We start from the raw sequence: 19,334 nt of genomic DNA on the forward strand, positions 1-19,334 counted from the left end.
CGGTTCTCGCTATTTGTTTTCTTTTTTCTTTTTTGCTATTATGAATAGAGTGATGTATCTGAGCCACTGGATTTACCTACACCAAAGAAGCCTTCGTTCTTTTCCCATTTGTCCTACTTTTTTAGTACCATGACTCAGCAACAATAGCCTCTCCTCCCCTTTCACTGTTTCCGGACCAGTTCCAAGGTAACCGTTCCAAGTTTCCAGGTTGTTCCTCTTCGGCCATATGTACACTGAGTGTGTTCTGCTGCGTTTTCAATTTCATTCATTTCGGATAAAACTATCCTAAACTACTTCAAGGTTATCCTGCTTCCCTCTCTACGTATACAGTTCTATACGTCGTGGCTAAAAGGGAACCATAGAAAAATTAAACTAGGATACAAAATATTCATAGATCATTTACGTAAAAGGACCTGGAGATGCCGGGGATCGAACCCGGGGCCTCATACATGCGAAGCATGCGCTCTACCACTGAGCTACATCCCCGACCCCTAAAATAACTCTTTGCAGTTCTTCCCAATGCTTTGAATTTGATTTTTCCTCCTCTGTAACTAAGATTTTTCTGAATGCTTAAGTTAAATTCTTCTTTGCATTTTCAGTGAAATCTTGCAATGGTTAATGGGGCAACATTCATCGGCATCACGAGCGGAGAGAGCCTTACGGTGATTGGACCCCTATCAAGCATTTAACGTAGAGACCGAAGGATATCTGAAGAGGAAAAAAAAAGAGTGGGACTGTCCTTTTAAAGCTTCTTCTTCTTCTTTTTTTTTTTTTTTGTCTCTTTCAAAGTTTAGCTGAGACCCAGTATGAAATCATGTCGCTCCCTCAGTCCCTCGACCCACATTCAGGTGTCCAAAGTGCGACCGAAAGATGATTTAATTACCCCTTAAAGTTATCAGCTTTGGATTGACTTCCTTTTGAAAGTACTTTGGGCCCAGATATAGACTATTTGACTTATTTCTCTGGGAAACTTAGGAACTAAAGGCCAACATTCTGCAGTTTTTGACTGCGCTGAATTCTGTATAGTACTGTTGTATATATCTCTATATGCAACATAGAGATATAGTGCTTATTTATACATATAGCGTTTATCTATACTAGAGAGAGAGAAAGAAACTGGGGAGACATTATAATTAATGTAATATGGTTATATCTCGGCCTAAAAGAAAACTGTGGCTGAGTTTCTATGTCAAGCAGTTTCCGAATAGCCAACTCTGAACCGTAATCACAGTCGAAATGTCTAAAATGGCTCGTCGGAATGTATACATAAATTGATTATAGCTAGGGTATTAGTCATCACCTATGTGAGCCCGGATAGCTCAGTCGGTAGAGCATCAGACTTTTAATCTGAGGGTCCAGGGTTCAAGTCCCTGTTCGGGCGGCTTTGTTGTTTTCTTCCCTCTTGTTACATGTTTATCCCCAAAAACGGTAACGGAAAGGAAGGTAAGCTCAAATCATAGACTGATTTCACTAAAGAAACAAGAAGGGATTATGAGCATGGCATAGTTATCATAACCCAAGATATTTTCAGACTGTAGAAGGGCCTTTTAGCCAGAAGTCAGAGCACACATTTCACCTAGATTCTGGAACACAATTAAAAGTTTCATTGGTCACAATTTATCAAAGGCCAAACTCTTTCTTGAAAAGCAACCAATGTGCAGAACTGCTCTCTCTTCCCTACATTGGTGAGCTCTGCTCAGCGCTCAGCTTTGAGGATGCCCAGGTAAACTGTACAGAGGAGGTGGTGCCATACTCAGAAATCATGGCCCAGGGTCAGAGCTTTCCAAACTTCTTTGGCCATGATCAATTTATACTTTAGTTTACATCTGGACCCCTACACACACATGTAACAAAAACAAAAAGTTGCCTGAATTACCACTTACCACATGTATTGCATTCTATTTTGGATTCTATATTAGTCTCAAAAATGCTGGATGATACCCATCCTTAAATTCATTTTATATCACCCTCATTTGGAATCACTGGGCTGTAGGGTGATAATAAAAATGAAATGTAACATACAGTACAGAACAATAGGTACTGTGCTTGTTACCAAGACCAGGCCCATACTGCTTGCAGAATGACAGACCAATAAATTGAGAAACTAGTTGCTAGGGCAAGGAATAGCAACATTATTCAATGTCAGCAGACTGAGAAGATGGTGGACTAGTGTCCCAAAAAACCATCTTCTCTAAGTTAAAAATCAGGTTTCTTTTATACTGAAAGGGGAGGGGGCAAAGTCCTGGTTCTGGGATATATTAATTTCTTCCTTTCTGCAACCATTCCCTGTCAGGCCTAGTCAGGTGTCCTGTGAGCTAAACAAAGGTATTTTAGTTTAATATTCATTACATGGGAGGCAGGGTTCCCAGAGATGAGCTCTCACCTATAATCTAAGCTAAAAGCCAACATCCCTTTAGTGACTAACTTGTAGCAAAAGCAACAGAATACAAACGTGAAAGTAACTTATTCTTTCCTATTACACCCTGAGTAATCTGCCTGCACTGCCTTTTCCTCTAAATCCAAGTTCTCTCTTCTAGAGACCCCTAAGCCTCAGGTCACCTCAGCACAGCGGCATCAACACCATCTCTGCCGTGTTAGGAACTACTGAAGAAGCATAACTTGGCATTTGGTAATTCCCCAAAGTGGAAATTTCATCCTAATGGATCCAGCAAATAACAGACAAATAAGATTTTACCTTGCTATTAAAAATAATCAAGGACTTCCCTGGCAGTCCAGAGGTTAAGAATCCAGGCTTCCACTGCAGTTATCAAACAATTTATGAAACATCTAGAAAAGAATAACAGAATACTCCTTGTCAGTTGACTTGTTGGCATGGTAGGCAGCATATCAGCCTCATAATGTGAGAACCTTGAGGCCGTCCTCAGAGAATGTAGCATTTGCAGCAAGAAAAATACTGCAGAAGAAGTAGCCCAATCTAATCATCATTATTTTTTTCTAATCATCATTATTATTGCAATGAGTCACATAAAAAATTTCTCATTTAAGCGCTTACCACCTTAGAACTTTGATAAGGCCACTCAACTGTCGATGAAGTCTTTTTCTCTCTCTGAGAAAGTGCATTTGGGCTTTGACCCCATAGATTTTTGTTTGTTTTTTAATAATGCTCACAGTTTTTTCAAAAGAAAAGAAAACTTCTTCTAACTTTAATTAAACATGATAAGTGGTGAGGGGGGGTGGTCACAAAATTGAATATTTTCAAATGTTGAGCTGCTACACTTCTTGAGAAGATGAAGGTCTTACCAATAAATCAGTATGTATAGTTAGATGAGAGTCCAAGGATTCTACATGCAGCCTTTGGGGGAAGTTTGAGCTAGAAAGAGAAGTCAACCACTTGAACTTTTCCATTTTGCAGCTTGGATCTTAGTGGGCTAAAACACCAACCCTCCTGAGGTGTGTGCCAACAACAAACGTCTACTTGGATGCTAATTCAGATGCTACAACAAAGGGCTATGTGGCTAATTCACAGACTTGCCAAGAATGTTACTCCAGTTCCAGGAGGTGAGCAGTTTATATGTTAGTTATAAAATGACACTGTATTAAATTATATACAGACAAATTATATCTCCATTCTGTACTATTCTCTTGATCTCTAAACCTGTCCCCACTAGCCTATATATCTTCAAGCACTTAAAGTCAAACGACTTCTAGGTAGAGGATTAAGAGGTGCAAGCTACCATGTATAAAATAAGCTACAAGGATATATTGTACAGCACAGAAGATATAGTCAATGTTTTATGATAAATATAGAGTATTATCTTTAAAAATTATGAATCACTATGTTGTATGCCTGAAACTTATATACTATTGTAAATTAACTATGTGTGTGTGTGTGTTCAGTCACGTCTGACTCTTTGTGATCCTACGGACTGTAACCCATCAGGCTCCTCTGTCCATGGTATTTTCCAGGCAAGAATATTGAGGTGGGTTCCCTTCTCCAGGGGATCTTCCCAGCCCAGGGATCAGTCCAGCATTTCCCACACTGCGGGCAGATTCTTTACCGCTCAGCCATGGGAGACTTCAATTTAAAAATATATTTTTAAAAAAGTAATTCTAGTCATTTGCTTTACCAGTCAAAACCTGCATCCTCCACTCATAAAGCCTAGGTACCTTGAGGTAGTTCCACTGGCTAAGGTATTGTACTATAGGATTAAAAATGTTTTATTTTTTGTGTGAAAAGTGTTTTAAACCTATCACAGTACAGTACTATGTAGCTGATTGTGTTAGCTGGGTACCTAGGCTAACTTTGTTGGACTTACTAACAAACTAGACTTAACAAATACGCTCTCAGAACCAAACTCGCTCATATGTAGGGGACTGACTGAATTTCTCTCCAACCTGTTTCTTTACTCTTATGCTTCATCTAATCTCAACTTGTGGCTGCAGGGTTATGGAAAGACATGGGCACTTTCCAGGTCTTCTCATCAAAGGTCATGCTTAAAGCTAAATCCTTTGTGCAAAGCAGCCTTTGAGTTTTTCCTTGCAAGGATGAATGGTTTAGAAACTAAGGAGTCAAACTTTGGAACTTTTCACTTTTGCTTTTTTCTACTCTTCTTTGCAGATGGGTGAGCTTTTTCTCTGTCTCTGGAAGCTGAATACCATCATTCTCTGGTGAAGGCAGGGCCCTTGGGCCTGTCTTTTAGCCTTGGCACATAATCAAAGCTCTAAAAATATTGCTGGATAAATCAAGAAATTTAATCCTTAAAAGCATATCGTCTTCTCTTTCTTTTCACTTTAACAACCCTATACTCCCTACAAGCACCAAATTCAAATTTTCCTTTCCTTTATACCACACTCAGCTAGAGTGTGCAGACAGCACTTTTTAGCACTCATCTCTAAATGAATATATCTATATGTGTGTGTATATATATATATATATAGCTAAATATGTTATATATTTAGTTATTGGTTTTCCCAGTTGCTCAGCAGTAAAGAATCAACCTGCAATGTGGAAGACATGGGTTCCATGCCTGGGCTGGGAAGATCTCCTGGAGAAGGGAATATGTTATTAAATAAAATCAATTTAGTTAATAACACTTCCTCATATATTTGAAAGTTGCTGAGAAAGTAAATCTCAAAAGTGTCATAAGAAAAAAAATTGTAACTGTTAGGTGATGGATGCTAACTAGGCTTATTGTAGTGATCATTTCACAGTGTATACAAATAGTGAATTATTACACTGTACATCTGAAACAAATACAATACTATATGTCTGTTATACCTCAAAAAAATTTTAATGACTAAGTTAGTGGCTTGAACATTTATCTTTGTGCTCTTTCAAGATTTCATGTGGTTAACTTCATCATGGTCACCTAAAAGAAATTTGAACAGATGTGACAAAAGTAATAATAAAAGTACTAATATCTACATGTGTGATGGGACTTTCAATGTGCCAGGTACTGTGTTAAGCATTTTTGCTGGGTTTCTTAACTTGGGGACTGGTGAACTTGGATAAGAAAAAAAAAAAATTACATCTTTAAAACCCCTAACCTCTAACTGAAATTTTGCATATCCTTCACGGATGAATGTAGGCAACGAAGAACTGTAGGTCAGAAGAACTGTAGAGCAGAACTGTTACATTTCCGTATCCCATACTTGAGATACAAAGTATGTTACAGATATCTCATACTTAACTGTTTCAAAGTTACAGTAGTCATAAGATGTTTAATATTTAATAGCTGGAATCAAGATTGCTGGGAGAAATATCAATAACCTCAGATATGCAGATGACACCACCCTTATGGCAGAAAGTGAAGAGAAACTGAAGAGCCTCTTGATGAAAATGAAAGAGGAGAGTGGAAAAAGCTGCTTAAAACTCAACATTCAAAAAATGAAGATCATGGCATCTGGTCCCATCAATTCATGGCAATAGATGGGGAAACAGTGGAAACAGTGACAGACTGTTTATTTTATTGGGCTCCAAAATCACTGCAGATGATGACCACAGCCATGAGATTAAAAGATGCTTGCTCCTTGGAAGAAAAGTTATGACCAACCTAGACAGCGTGTTAAAAAGCAGAGACATTACTTTGCCAACAAAGATCCGTCTAGTCAAATCTATGGTTTTTCCAGTAGTCTCGTATAGATGTGAGAGTTGGACTGTGAAGAAAGCTGAGCGCCGAAAAATTGATGCTTTTGAACTGTGGTGTTGGAGAAGACTCTTGAGAGTCCCTTGGACTGCAAGGAGGACTGCAAGTCAATCCTAAAGGAAATCAGTCCTGAATATTCATTGGAAGGACTGATGCTGAAGCTGAAGCTCGAATACTTTGGCCACCTGATGCGAAGAACTGACTCGTTAGAAAAGACCCTGATGCTGGGAATGATTGAAGGCGGGAGAAGGGGATGACAGAGGATGATATGGTTGGATGGCATCACCGACTCGATGGACATGAGTTTGAGCAAGCTCCGGAAGTTGGTGCTGGACAGGGAAGCCTGGCGTGCTGCAGTCCATGGGGTCGCAAAGAGTTGGACACGACTGAGCGACTGAACTGAACTGAACTGAAATGAAAAAGAACACGTTGATATACCGGAAATTATTTTGTTTGATAGCTTTTTCTGTAGTATAACTGGTTTTCTTTGTTATCCTATTTTAATGCTTTTTAAAATGTAATTTGAGAAGGGCTTCGTTGATTTCAGCTGGAAGCCTGAGGGCTCCCAGGCACCTTGGAAGCCCCGCACCCGCGGCGACTTCCCAGTGCTGGCAATACCCTTGACCCAGACTTTACTGAAGGGAACTGGAGGTTGGAGCTCCAGGCCAGAAGCCCGAAGGTCTGCGAAGGCTGTGAGGAGCAATCCAGGGAAAAAACTTCACGGTCTTGGCCTCCCCCATCCGCCTGGGGAATCACGATGCCCTCCAGCGGGGACTGAGCGAGGCGGTCGAGCAGCGGGGACGGCCGAGCGGCCTAGGTTTGCTCAGAGGTGTGTCCCGGCGCTTTGCGGCCTCGGGAAGTGGTGGAGAGGCGAGGACATCAGGGTTCACGTCCTCGTCTTGGTGCAGTTAAAGTACCATGTTTTTATGTCTCTGGGTGGAAGGCGCGGCGGGGCCTGGAGAGGAAGGACGTACATTTTCCAAGGAGCACTATGACTGTGTTGGGATAACAAGAGCAGACCCGGAAAGTAAGTTTCCCTGCCTCTTCTTTCCAACTCTTCCAGGACCAATGCCTCAGTTTTGACGGTCAGAAATTTTATTATTGAAAACGCTGGATCCCTCAGTCTGTTTCGCGTCAGACACCCAAATTCTCGAAGTATTAATAAACCAGAATGTTAATTTATGAATTTACAGATAAGAATGTAAATGCTACGTGGATCAGGAGCGTGGGCAAGAGAGGTTTAAAGGCTAATTTGTAATTTCCTAGTTTGTTCTTCTCCACTTCAGAAATATTTGTCTAAAAAATTCTCCTTCTGTACAGAAATAGTATCCCTTCTAGCTTTATGTTGGTAGAGGTACACTAAAATTCTGAATTCCTATGGCCACTTTCCCCCTTTCAAATTGTCCTTGCATTACTAATCTTCTTCATTGGAAAGTACAGCTGTTTAGCTTGTAGAATATTGTTACTTACATTTGATTTTTTTCCTAATGGTATCTGGGGAAATTCCTTAATTTAATCAGAAACACCAAATTATTCCTTTGGATGGATTACCTTTGAGGTTGGGTTACCAGTGATCTTTTTAACAATGGGGAGCCTTCTAGATCCCGGAGTTATACACCTGGGTCTTAATCTGGATTTTACTCACTGTATGACCTCAGGGCAGATTATTTAATTTCTGTTTGCCTCAGTCTCACTAAATGCTAAAATGGGGATAGTAATATGATTCAACTCATACAGTCATGGAAATAAAATTATACATGTAAATCACTGAGCAGAAGAGTGTCTGGAAAACAATAAGCACTTAATGAGAAATATTTTATTACTGTTGACTAACTTCTGTTTTCATTTCGCTGCTTAGGTGTCAAAATGTCTCAGAAAGTGAACCCTTTCATGCTCTGGCATCAAGGGTCAGGGCCTTCCTTCCGTGGGATTATCACAACACACACACAGTGATGACTTTCTTGAATTTGATTTTGGATTCTTGACAACAGGGAATATTGATCTTTGATACTGTTCTGTGGTTTGGCAAAGAGAAAACACACATATTTGTAATTTACCAAATAAAATGGGGTGGGAATAGTTGAACAGAGGCAGGATAGTAATATAGCATGATAAGAGTAGAATTTCCAGCAATTCAGTTGGGACAGCCATCTAACTGGTTTCCTCCTTCAACTCCTTACACCCTATTGCCCATGCATCAGTCACACACACACACGCAGATAATTTAGATTGTGTAGATTCCCTATTCAGAAATTTAATGGCATTCCATCATTTGCAGAGAAAAATGACAATGTGGAGAGTCTTCTATTTTCTGGTCTCTCACTATCTCTGCAACCATATCAACTATCACTCTTACCTACCCTCACTCCAATTCAGTCACTTCTGCCTCCTTGTTCTTCCTCGGCACACCAAACACATTTTCATCTCATCTCTGCATTTGACTTTCCCTCTGCTGGAATGCTTTCCCCTCAGAGACACTCTTATTCCTTTACTTCATTAGAAGCTCTGCTCAAATGTCATCTCATCAGAGAGGACTTCTCCAACCACCCTATCTAAATAGCACCCTTACACTTGTTTATTTAAAGCACTCCATCACATAAATTTGTGTATTTTCTACACCCTCCCCCACTAGAATATCAGCCTGGTGAAAGCAGAGACTTTGTTTTGTTCACTGCTGTACTCCCAGCACTTGAACAATGCCTAAAACTAGAAAAAGGAAAGACTTAATGACTGTAAAGAAACAAAACAAAGCAAAAAGAATGTATGGTTATCTATGTAGAAAGCCCAAAAGGATATACAAATAAAAGAATGAGTTTAGAAAGGCTGATGAATCAACTTGAGCTGAAAACAGAAAATGTAGTAACTAAAAATATACTGTATAAAGGTAGCATCCAACAGTGTACTCTCCCTAAGAAATATTAACAAAAGAAAACATTTAATGGAGAAAATTATAAAACTTTATTGAAAGATATTTTAAAAGCCTAAATAAATGGAGAATTATACCATGTTCATGAATTGGAAGACTCAATATTAATCTATAAATTCAATACAAATCCAATAAAAATTTCAACTTTTCATCTGCTTGATTTGGAACTTGTCAATCTAATTCTAGAAGTTGTATAGAAAAGTATTGGCTAAGAATAGCCAAGATACTCCAAGGAAGAAAAGTTTGTTGATGTTGAAGGTGGAGGTGGAATTGTCCTGAGATATCAAGACCTTTTTCTAAAGTGGTAGTACTCAGGATTGTATGGTACTGCCACAAGGTTAGACAACTTGACCAGTGAGTCAGAACAGAAACCATCAACAGACTCCCCCACCCCTCCACACAAAGAAAGTTGATTTATGAAAACAGTCAGTGTTATAGATCATTGGGGAAAGGATGAACTTTTAAGAAAATGGTGTTGGAACAACCACTTACCATATGGAAAAAAACATACTGAATTACTATCTCATGTTTTTTTAAAAATCAGTTCAGAGAGGACTAAAGACAATGTGAAAAGCAAACTATAAAACTTTTTAAAGGCAGTAAAGAGTAGCTTTATGACTTTTGAGTAGGAAATGATCACTCCCCTACCACGAGTCTAACTTGTATCCAGCTTTATAAGAGACTTTCAAAAATAGTTATTTCCAGCAGGACATGGGTGACATTCCATAACATCTTACAACTTTCAAACTCCCCTCTCCAAAAAGTCAACAAAGTCTGTTGTTACAATAAACAGAAAAAATTTTCAAAAAGGATGATTATTTCACATGAGGCATTTAAGAGATTTTCACAGGTCAACTCTGACATGGAGGAAAGGAACTAAAAACTCCAGGATTATAAATGAGATGATTCACAAACTACAAACAGGAATCCTGGTTCTTCTGAGCAACACCATCTTGATGTCATCACCAGAAAGCCTGAGTATTGTTACCTGATGCAGCTGATTCTACGGGTGTCAAGGCCGTATCATGACTCCTGGTTTCAGGAAGTCAAGAATGTGCTGATGACATCAAGAAAGGAGAAGACATGAAGTAATTTTTCTCCACACAGTAAGGCTTCTGAGCCATAGTGGCTGACATGTGTGAATGTCAGAGAATCTCTCCCGGGAACCAAGAATAATCTTCAAATACTTCTATTTCCCCCCATTTCAATCCAGCTTCTGAAACATTCTACTAGTGGTTATTTGCCCTTTCCACAAAAGACAACAACGAAGTATCTCACGTGCTAACAACATAACTTAAAAAAAAAAAATCTACATTTTTATAAAAGTTGATTTAAAAATAGTATTTCAAACAGTAGAGTCACTAGAAGTACAGAGCTATCAAAAAGGTACACTTCATTTGGCATCCCCAGTGCCTTCTGCTTTCTGTGACTGGACTGTAGAGGCATCTCGGTTTTTCGCAGGGTTGTTCCCATCCTTGCCGACTTCTGCTTTCCCCTTTCTCCCTTTGGCCAGCTTCTCTCCCTTCTTTGCAGGGGCCTTTTTTGGCCTGGGCTCTGGTTTTGGAAGGGCAGGTTTAGCAGACAACCGTGCTGATCTCCTCTGCGGCTCATCCTTCACCTTCCCTTTGTCACCTTTAGCATCTCCTTTTGCCTTTCTCTTGGGCATGGTGGCAGCAGTGCTTGGCAGCCCAAGGGGTTCTTCTGTCTTTCTCACTGTTCCTAGAAAGATTTCTTTGACAAGACACAAAAAGTGTAAGTCATAAAGAAAAAGACTGATAAATTTAACTACGTTAAAATTCACACTTAACTATATTAAAATTTGTAATTTATATAACAAAAAGATGTATAAGAAAGTTAAGTTACAAGCTGGGGAAAGATCTTCATAATACATATAACTGACAAAGGATTAGAGTCCAGACTATGTAAAGAATTCCCACAGATCCATGAGAAAAGGATGAAAAGAAAATTTAAAAACAATGGGCAAAAGTATTAATAAGTACTTCTTAGAGAAAGCATAAATGGTGAATAAGCAAATAAAAAGGTAAACTTCATTAGTAATATGGGAATGAATAAAAAAACCAAAGGATATAACATTTCATATCCATCAAATTGGTAAACTGTCTGACAATCTTAAGGGCTCAGCAGATGTGGAACAATTAAAATGCATACACTTCTAGGGTGTGTGTTCATATGTGTGTAAATTAGTGTGTGGCATTATTTAAAGCAATTTCACCTCTAGGTGTTTACTTGGAGGAATTCTTGGAGGTGTGCATAGGAGACCCCTACAAGAATGTTTATAGCAATTCTGTAATTTAAAGAACCTAAAAAGCACCCAATGTCCTTCAATAGAATAAATAAATTTTGGTAATATCTGCACAAGGGAATACTATGCAGCAGTAGAAATGAAAAGATTACAGCTACATGCAAAAATATGGATGAATCTCAAGAACACAATGTTGGGCAAAAAAACAGAGTTGCAAAATGGATCTACAGTATAGATCCACTTCTAAGTGTAAAACTAAATGACTTTTTCTATGCAGTAAGACTAAAAAGAGCCAGGGATAAATATAAAAATCAAAACAGTAGTTACCTCAAAGGAAGCTGAGAAAAGGATGGTGCTCATCCAGAAATAAGAGGGTGGGAGTTCTTTCCCTTAAACTAGAAGAGGCTGGGGAATGAAACATGAGTAATGCACCATTATTCTCTATATTTTACAGAGAGTAATTTTATGTGTCTGCTCAAGAATAAAAGTCACTTAAAAAAGGTGGGTAGCCCAGAGCACAGATTCAAGGTCACACAGAATAGAAATGGTTTATTTTGAGTCTCAGTAATTAGGACTTGGGCCCATGGCTGGTATTCAAACACTATGGAAATTTTTTAAAGTTTTAGGCCAAGATTAGCTACTCATCCTTGTGTCCCATCCTTGAAAATGTTACCTGGGGAATTCTGTAACCCTATGCCCTGCCTTACTCCATAATATTTTATTTTAAGAAAAAAAAATTATCTTTTATGTAAATTGCTCCAGAGTTTTGTTTGGTACTTTTGCTGGATCTCACCATCTAGATAGAGTGGGCAAACATGGTCCTTGAGTAAACTTAGATTTTTTTTTTAGCAAACTTAGATTTGATTTTTATATTCCTTGGCTAACAAAGGCAAGTGACCACCTGTAAATGGTGCTAAAACATCAAATTACTATTTTTCCACTATGACTAGAACTTCTGGAAATTTTGTAGTTTTCCTTCCTTCTTGTGGAACAGAGCGAGAAATGAGTTAAAATAAAGAGGCTCAGTGGTAAAGATGTGCTTACAATGAAGGAGATGCCAGTTTGATTCCTAGGTTGGGAAGATCCCCTGGAGAAGGAAATGGCAACCCACTCCAGTATTGCTGCCTGGGAAATCCCAGGACAGAGGAGCCTGGCAGGATATGGTCCATGAGGTATGGCAAGTCATTCTCCTTCCATCTCACTCCAGCTTGTTTCTTAGCCCATGTCCTGTCCTGGGAATGCTCACAGTCTGTTTCCTAGGCTCAGTCTTCATGTTAGATCCGTTGAAATCCATCCCAAGCAGAGGAACCAGGGTCACCACATGTCAAAGGCCCAAACACAGCAAGTGACAACAAAGATAAATTCAAGAAAAACAGGCCACAAGCTGGATTCTGGATCTGAGTATATGAATATGGATTACATCCTTGAAACTCACACTTAGGGAGTTTATCAGAAGAGGTGACTGACCTTACAAATATAGGAGATAAATGCACAAACAATGAAAAAGCTGGCAGGATAAACGTTATGTCATTTTCATGAAGACCAAGGAGGTCCGGGAAGAAAAGGCTCTCACTGCACGTATTAATTTAACATAAATTACTTGAGGTAGAGTACAGGGAATTTTTTTAGGGCAATGAAACTATTCTGTATGCTACAAACTGTAATGTTGGATAATGACATCACATATCAGAGAAAACCCACAGAACTACATACAAAGCATGAACCTTAATGTAAATAATAATTATAATAATTAGTTATTAATAATATATAAATATTGGCTCATCCATTGTAATAACAATGCAAGTTGTTAATAATGGAGGTAGAGAGAGAGGAAATATATGGGAACTCTCTTTCTGCTAAACCTAAAACTGTTCTAAAGAAATAAAGTCTACAGTTAAACAAAAACATTTTAAAAAAGAAAAATAATTTGCTAGGTGATAAAATATATGTGTCACAGGACTATAAATATTCCATCAGGCATGTGAATGAAAAGAAAAATTATTAATTGGCAGATAAATCTTTTCTAAGATTATTTTTTACTTAAAAAATGTTTAATTGAAATATAGTTGATATACAATATGATTTTAGCTTCAAGTGTGGCAGATAAATTTTTAAAGTAAAATAACTTTTGGGAATACAGAGATAAGACTTTCAATGGTATCAACGAGGCAAGAAATTATCAAGACAGATACTGAGGTTGTTTTCCCAAGACATGGCAACAATTTTAAAAGTTTTAGGAATCTAACAATTCCCTTTTGTTAAAATAACACTTCTCATGGCAAAATTGTATTAACAGACAACAGAACAAGTTTGTGAAAGTTCTGAATCATTGCAATTCATATTGTAAAGAACTGGACTGAAATTCTTGAGAAAAATCTCAATTTAACCCTTCATTTAACCAAATTGCTTGTTTTATGATGTAGTAGCCTTAAGGGAGGGGGTGGCGGATATCCTTTTCTAAAAATCCTTTTCTTAGCTATGAAGATTTGTGGGGTTTTTTTATATTAGAAAAAGACCTACGATGTTTAAATATACTGACAGAAATAGTTTTTAAAAAAGACTAATAGAGAAATAAAAAGCAAATGATGTTTTTATTCTGCAATAAAAATATACAAATGGTTAGTAAAATGAGATGCAGGTGTACTAAAATCTTCTGCAAAGTTAACTTCTGGGAATTCCCCAAACTGTGTCAATAATATATAAAATCCATCAATCTCTGTCCCCAGAAATGGGCTGAATTTGTCCACCGCCCCCCCCCCCCAACCAAATTCATAGGTTGAAGTCTTAACCCTCAGTACCTCAGACTGTGACTGTATTGGGAGATGGGGCCTTTAAAGAGATGAATAAGTAAAATGAATTTATATGGGTGGGTCTTAATCCAATGACCATAATATTGGATATTAGGACACAGATAATACAGAGAGGACCACATGAGGATACAGCAAGAAGATGCCATCTGTAAGTCAAAGAGAGAGGTTTCAGAATAAGCTGAACCTGCCACCACCTTGATCTTGGACTTCCAGCTTCCAGGACTGTGAGAAAATAAATGTCTGTGGTTCAAGATGTTCAGTCTGTGATGTTTTGTTATGGCAGTCCTAACAAACAAGTACGGGAGGAAAGAGTGTAAAGGCCTCAGTGACTTATGACATATCTTGTATTAGATTAATTCTGATGTTTTGCCCAGCTCTCAAAAATCTTTTTTTCCCCGCTTTTTTTTTTCTCTTTCATCATGAGCCTGTCTCTACTATCCGAGGACCAAATCCCACCTCATCCCATACGCACCCCACACCATCCCAGCAAAGGCACATTTTAGCAGCATCCTTTTGCTCCTTTGATTGTTACTGAACTGGGTTCTAGGAAGTTTGGTCTACTTGGGTTCTGGTTTCAATCCTACCCCAAAGTCAGAAGGCCACCCTCTTCTCTCCGCCTCTTACTTATGGCAAGATAGTGCCTTGGGGTTGGAGGGAAGACCTGGAAGATGGTTACACCAAGCTTAGGAAGGAGAGAATAGAGGATATAGTATAAATAAATAAAAGATCCTATTCAAGGTGCGGTACACTCACTACAGGAGCAAGAGGTCACACAGTGTCACTCTCCAAGGCCTATTTGTTCACATTCCAAGGTGGGCAGACTGAGCTTCCATGTGAGGTTAAGTGAGAGAGACTGGGGGAGGGAGGGAGGGTTAGTAGGTGAAGGTAAGAAAGGGCAGAGTTTAAAAGGGTAGGGCTGGAATTCCCTGGTGGTCCAGTGGCTAAGACTCTGCGCTCCTGATACAGGGGGGCTGGGTTCGATCCCTGGTCAGGGAACTAGATCCCACATGCCACAACTAAGACTCTATGCAGCCAAATGAATAAAAATAAATGTTTAAAAAAAAAAAAAAAAAAGGGTAGGGCTACTGCTGGATCTTGTCAGAACACACCTGATTTGAAGAGAAGGAGAGAGCCATAAGCTTCCAGACAAATTGTCACCCATCTACAACACATTGGCTTGGGGCACACTCAGCTTCCCTGCTAAAGGACTCCTGCTCCTTGGCATCAGAGAAAGATGGAGAGGATGAATCCTCATCACCTTCTGGGCCCCTGAAACCCTTGTTCCTCTCAAGGCACCACATTAACTCACCTGTATTTCTGAGTAGTATAGAGGAATTTTAAGTGAAAATGTCTTAGATAACTTTGCATTGAGCATCTGCAAAACTTACTGTCTTGCTAACAAGCGAAACTATTAGAAGATGATAAAAGCATGGGTCTTCCAGAGAAGGTATGAAAATGGAGGAGTAATAGGGCTGGGAAAGGGATGCCTATACACATTGCTTGTTAAAAAACGGAAGGAAGAAAGAAAAAAAAAACAGTTCACAACAGTTTATTAGATAAGTATTGTCCTTTCTTGTCTTAAGGCCATAAAAACATCACATTCATATTAGTCATTTGAGGGAACCTGGAGCAATGTGATCTGAGAGACTAGGCTTGGCTAACTGTTAGAAATAGTAACAATAATAATACTAATTCATCTAAGAAGATCCTGAGGATATACCCAAGGCTGTTTGGTGTTATAGCAAGACTTCTTTCCCAGAAAAGCGTTTGATTGATTCACTTAACATGGAAGCAGGTCATGTCAGAAACAGAGTTAAAAAGCCAGACCCCAGGGCACAAATCCTGGTTTTAAACAAGTGCTGCCAGTGACTTCTCAAGCTTCAAAACAATACGCAAAATCCACAGTTGGCCCATTTCTTAACTTTGGGATCTTTTTTCTTGTTGACAGGGAAAGGCCAAAGTGGAGGCAGACTCAGCCCTTCGGTGTCTCCTTTAGGAGGGGGTTCTCAGAGGTGAGGCCTCGTAAGCTGGGGAAGGGCGGTGAGAAAGAGTCCAGGCCAGGGCAGCCCAGCCCACAGCCCTGCTGGCCCAAGGTTTTCAAATCCCCTCCTCACCTCCCTTTTTTTCTGCCCTAGCGTCTCCGTGAGGGGACTTCTCATCCCTGAAGGACCTGAAATCTCTGTAACCTTCACGTCCCGGATTCCTCTTTTCCCAAAGATTCACAGTCGAAGGCCCGGAGAGCCACGCAGCCGTTCTGGAGAGTGGAGGGCAAGGTGGGGCTGTCGGGGGCCCGAGGTCACCTAATCACGACAAGGGCCAGATTGCAGAAGGGTCGCCAATCTACGGAGGGCAGCGGGATTACCCCGGTTTTCCGGAGACGCAGGCTCAGGCTCCCCCGGTACTCACCCGAGTCTCGCGGCCGTCCGAGGGGCGCGGGACTCCCAGCTGCCGGCCTGCAGCGCCGGTGCCCGGGGCTGAGGCAGGGCCGTCGCAGACCGCAGGCTGGCGAAGAGACGCCCGGAGCTGGGCGCTGCCGGGAACAGGAAGGCAAGTCAAGGCAAGGATGCGCTTCCGGGGCTGCGGGCTGCGGGCAGCCTCGGCTAGCCCGGGACTGCCCGGCTCTCCCCCGCGCGAAGCGTGTGTCCGCTTCCGGGGCCGCGGGCTCCCGACCCACTCTGAGCAGCGTGGCCTCAGCAGCACGGCCTGGGGCGAGAGAAATAAGAAAAGGAGGTGTGAAGATTGTTGACTACCTGAAGTTTTAAAGGTAGCCCAGGTCGCTAAAGAAAAAGAGCTGTTTCCGCCCGGTTTCGAACCGGGGACCTTTCGCGTGTGAGGCGAACGTGATAACCACTACACTACGGAAACTCCACAGGAGCCGGTGCCCCCAGTGGACACTTTCTGCTAAAAATAGACTCCTCCCATTTCCTCCTCCCCTTCTGATTTCTCCCTTTTATCCTTGCAATTGTGCATTGTTAATATGCGAGTGGTTCTTCTACTACTCTCCCAAATAAGAGAGGCCAATTAGATGCGCAAACCAAGCCCCTGCAGCATACAGATCTTAAGCCAAATTCTTAATATATTCTTATTCTGGAAATGACCGGATGGAGGAGAAAAAGAGACTTCAACCCCTTCACTCTTTTCTCCGCCCCCCCCCCCCCCCTCGACTCACTATTACTTTTCAATCTGAACTTTTGGATTTTAATTTCTTTCTCTTGCCTTACTGCTGGTGCTGCTGCTAAATCGCTTCAGTCGTGTCCGACTCTGTGCGACCCCATAGACGGCAGCCCACTAGGCTCCTCTGTTCCTGGGATTCTCCAGGCAAGAATACTGGAGTGGGTTGCCATTTCCTTCTCCAATGCATGAAAGTGAAAAGTGACAGTGAAGTAGCTCAGTCGTGCCCGACTCTCAGCGACCCCATGGACTGCAGCCTACCAGGCTCCTCCGTCCATGGGATTTTCCAGGCAAGAATACTGGAGTGGGTTGCCATTTCCTTCTCCAATGCATGAAAGTGAAAAGTGACAGTGAAGTAGCTCAGTCGTGCCCGACTCTCAGCGACCCCATGGACTGCAGCCTACCAGGCTCCTCCGTCCATGGGATTTTCCAGGCAAGAATACTGGAGTGGGTTGCCATTTCCTTCTCCAATGCATGAAAGTGAAAAGTGACAGTGAAGTAGCTCAGTCGTGCCCGACTCTCAGCGACCCCATGGACTGCAGCCTACCAGGCTCCTCCGTCCATGGGATTTTCCAGGCAAGAGTACTGGAGTGGGGTGCCATTGCCTTTTCCCTTGCGTTACTAGGTTACCTCAAACCCATCTGTCAGTCAAAATGGCCTGGCGGGGCTGGGCGGGTCATCCAGCCCTGGCACAGTTCTCTGTCCGGCTTTGGCTAGCGCCACCGCATGGTCGGACGCAGAATTTGCTCTGCAAAGGAGTTCTGACCCCAGTTGTGGTCAACAGCGGGTCCTTCTCGCTCCCGAGACTTACAGGAAGTGGAAGTTGAAACTTCACCTTGCAGTGGATTTTCTAACTCTACCCAGTTTCTCAGTGGTCAGCAGAGGTAAATGAGTAAAAGTGAAGATGCGCACTACGAGCCAGCCAGGAGTCGAACCTGGAATCTTCTGATCCGTAGTCAGACGCGTTATCCATTGCGCCACTGGCCCCCGCACGTGGGTGGCTGGGAGGCGGATCTACCTTCATCAGAAACTAGGCGGCGGCACATTTCCACTTTTTGGAGTCTGCTCCTGGGTCCGAAAGCCACGTTTTCTTGGCTAGTTCAGACTGCAGAGCGTAAACCCTCTGGCGGCCACTTCGTCTGCACGCTTCCCAGCGTCTGTGCTCCTTTCTCAGTTTGTCTATACCGACCCCTGCACCCTCTCTGTCCCCAAATCACCTCTCCCTTCATTCATTCATTCATTCAACCAATATTACCATTCAAGGCACTGGAAATACGACCGAAGAAAACAAGTTGTGATCCTTGACCGCAAGAAGATTGCATGGACGTAGCTAAGACGGTATTAAAACACCCAATAAATGAAATAACCGTGATAAGCACTTAGAAGTAAAAAAGACAAACGGGAAAGAGAATTAAAAAGTCCATCAAGGAAAGGGATGAATGATAAATAAGGTTATCTAGGAAAAGAGCCATCTGGAACTGTGGAAATCTCCAGGGCAAAATCCTGGAGGTGGGAGCTTGCTTGGGACATTTCAGCAATGTCGAAGAGGCCAGTGCTGGGCGGAGAGGGGTAGGAGACCTCGGAGAGATAACCTCGGGCCTAGTACGCCCTTATCTAGACTTTGGCTGTTACTCCCTAAGAAACTGGAAGCCTTTGTGATGCCAAAATCTTGGCTCTCTGTCCACCCATGCTAAACAGAAATACGGAAGCAGTCATGGAGGAGAGGGAAAGAGTGGCTTCATTTCTTTGCCAGGCAAAGGGGGAACACAGTAGGCTAGGGCCTCAAGAACTGTGCCCCACCCCGCCCCTTCCCTGGCGAATAGGGAGAATTTATACAGTCAGGCAGAGGTATATGATAAGGATCAAGGCAATAACAGTCTAGCTTTCTTCTTCTGCCAAGTTTCAAAAGGGTGGGGTTGCTGACAAGCTTAGGGTGTGTGCCAGTCTCGGGTGATCAGGTTTCCTAATTCTGATGATTCTCTCTAGTCCCTTTAATCTTGCTTCGGGTGGTCTCCGGGCTGCCCCTCCTTTGATTAACACTGTTAGAATCTGCTCTT

The 19,334-nt window shown here is 41.4% G+C and overlaps 1 protein-coding gene and 4 non-coding genes across 7 annotated transcripts; 1 reads left to right on the forward strand and 4 right to left on the reverse strand.

Moving 5' to 3' along the window:
• Positions 1–414: 414 nt before the first annotated feature.
• TRNAA-CGC lies at positions 415–486 on the reverse strand. Its single transcript has one exon. It is a non-coding gene; the product is annotated as a tRNA-Ala (tRNA).
• Positions 487–1,308: 822 nt separating this feature from the next.
• TRNAK-UUU lies at positions 1,309–1,381 on the forward strand. Its single transcript has one exon. It is a non-coding gene; the product is annotated as a tRNA-Lys (tRNA).
• Positions 1,382–9,689: 8,308 nt separating this feature from the next.
• On the reverse strand, positions 9,690–16,801 carry HMGN4 (high mobility group nucleosomal binding domain 4). 3 transcript variants are annotated; one of them, XM_043908304.1, is made up of 3 exons: positions 16,513–16,652; positions 16,303–16,406; positions 9,690–10,764 (listed from the first exon to the last, which is right to left on the reverse strand). In XM_043908304.1, the coding sequence occupies exon 3, from the start codon at positions 10,697–10,699 to the stop codon at positions 10,427–10,429; it is 273 nt and encodes a 90-aa protein (XP_043764239.1). In that variant the 5' UTR covers positions 10,700–10,764; positions 16,303–16,406; positions 16,513–16,652; the 3' UTR covers positions 9,690–10,426. The 3 variants fall into 3 exon arrangements, with proteins under 3 accessions (XP_043764239.1, XP_043764238.1, XP_043764240.1); XM_043908303.1 differs by lacking the exon at positions 16,303–16,406 and adding an exon at positions 11,624–11,701 and having other exon boundaries at positions 16,513–16,649; XM_043908305.1 differs by lacking the exon at positions 16,303–16,406 and having other exon boundaries at positions 16,513–16,801.
• Positions 16,802–16,898: 97 nt separating this feature from the next.
• TRNAV-CAC lies at positions 16,899–16,971 on the reverse strand. The gene has a single exon. It is a non-coding gene; the product is annotated as a tRNA-Val (tRNA).
• A 1,220-nt stretch (positions 16,972–18,191) lies between these two features.
• On the reverse strand, positions 18,192–18,264 carry TRNAR-ACG. Its single transcript has one exon. It is a non-coding gene; the product is annotated as a tRNA-Arg (tRNA).
• Between the last annotated feature and the right edge of the window lie 1,070 nt (positions 18,265–19,334).

This window comes from Cervus elaphus, chromosome 7 (genome assembly GCF_910594005.1).
Source record: "Cervus elaphus chromosome 7, mCerEla1.1, whole genome shotgun sequence".
NCBI classification, from domain to species: Eukaryota; Metazoa; Chordata; class Mammalia; order Artiodactyla; family Cervidae; genus Cervus; species Cervus elaphus.

What these genes read in the sequence shown, in the direction of transcription:
- HMGN4 (XM_043908305.1), bottom strand. Translation starts at nt 10,699, where the DNA reads ATGCCCAAGAGAAAGGCAAAAGGAGATGCTAAAGGTGACAAAGGGAAG.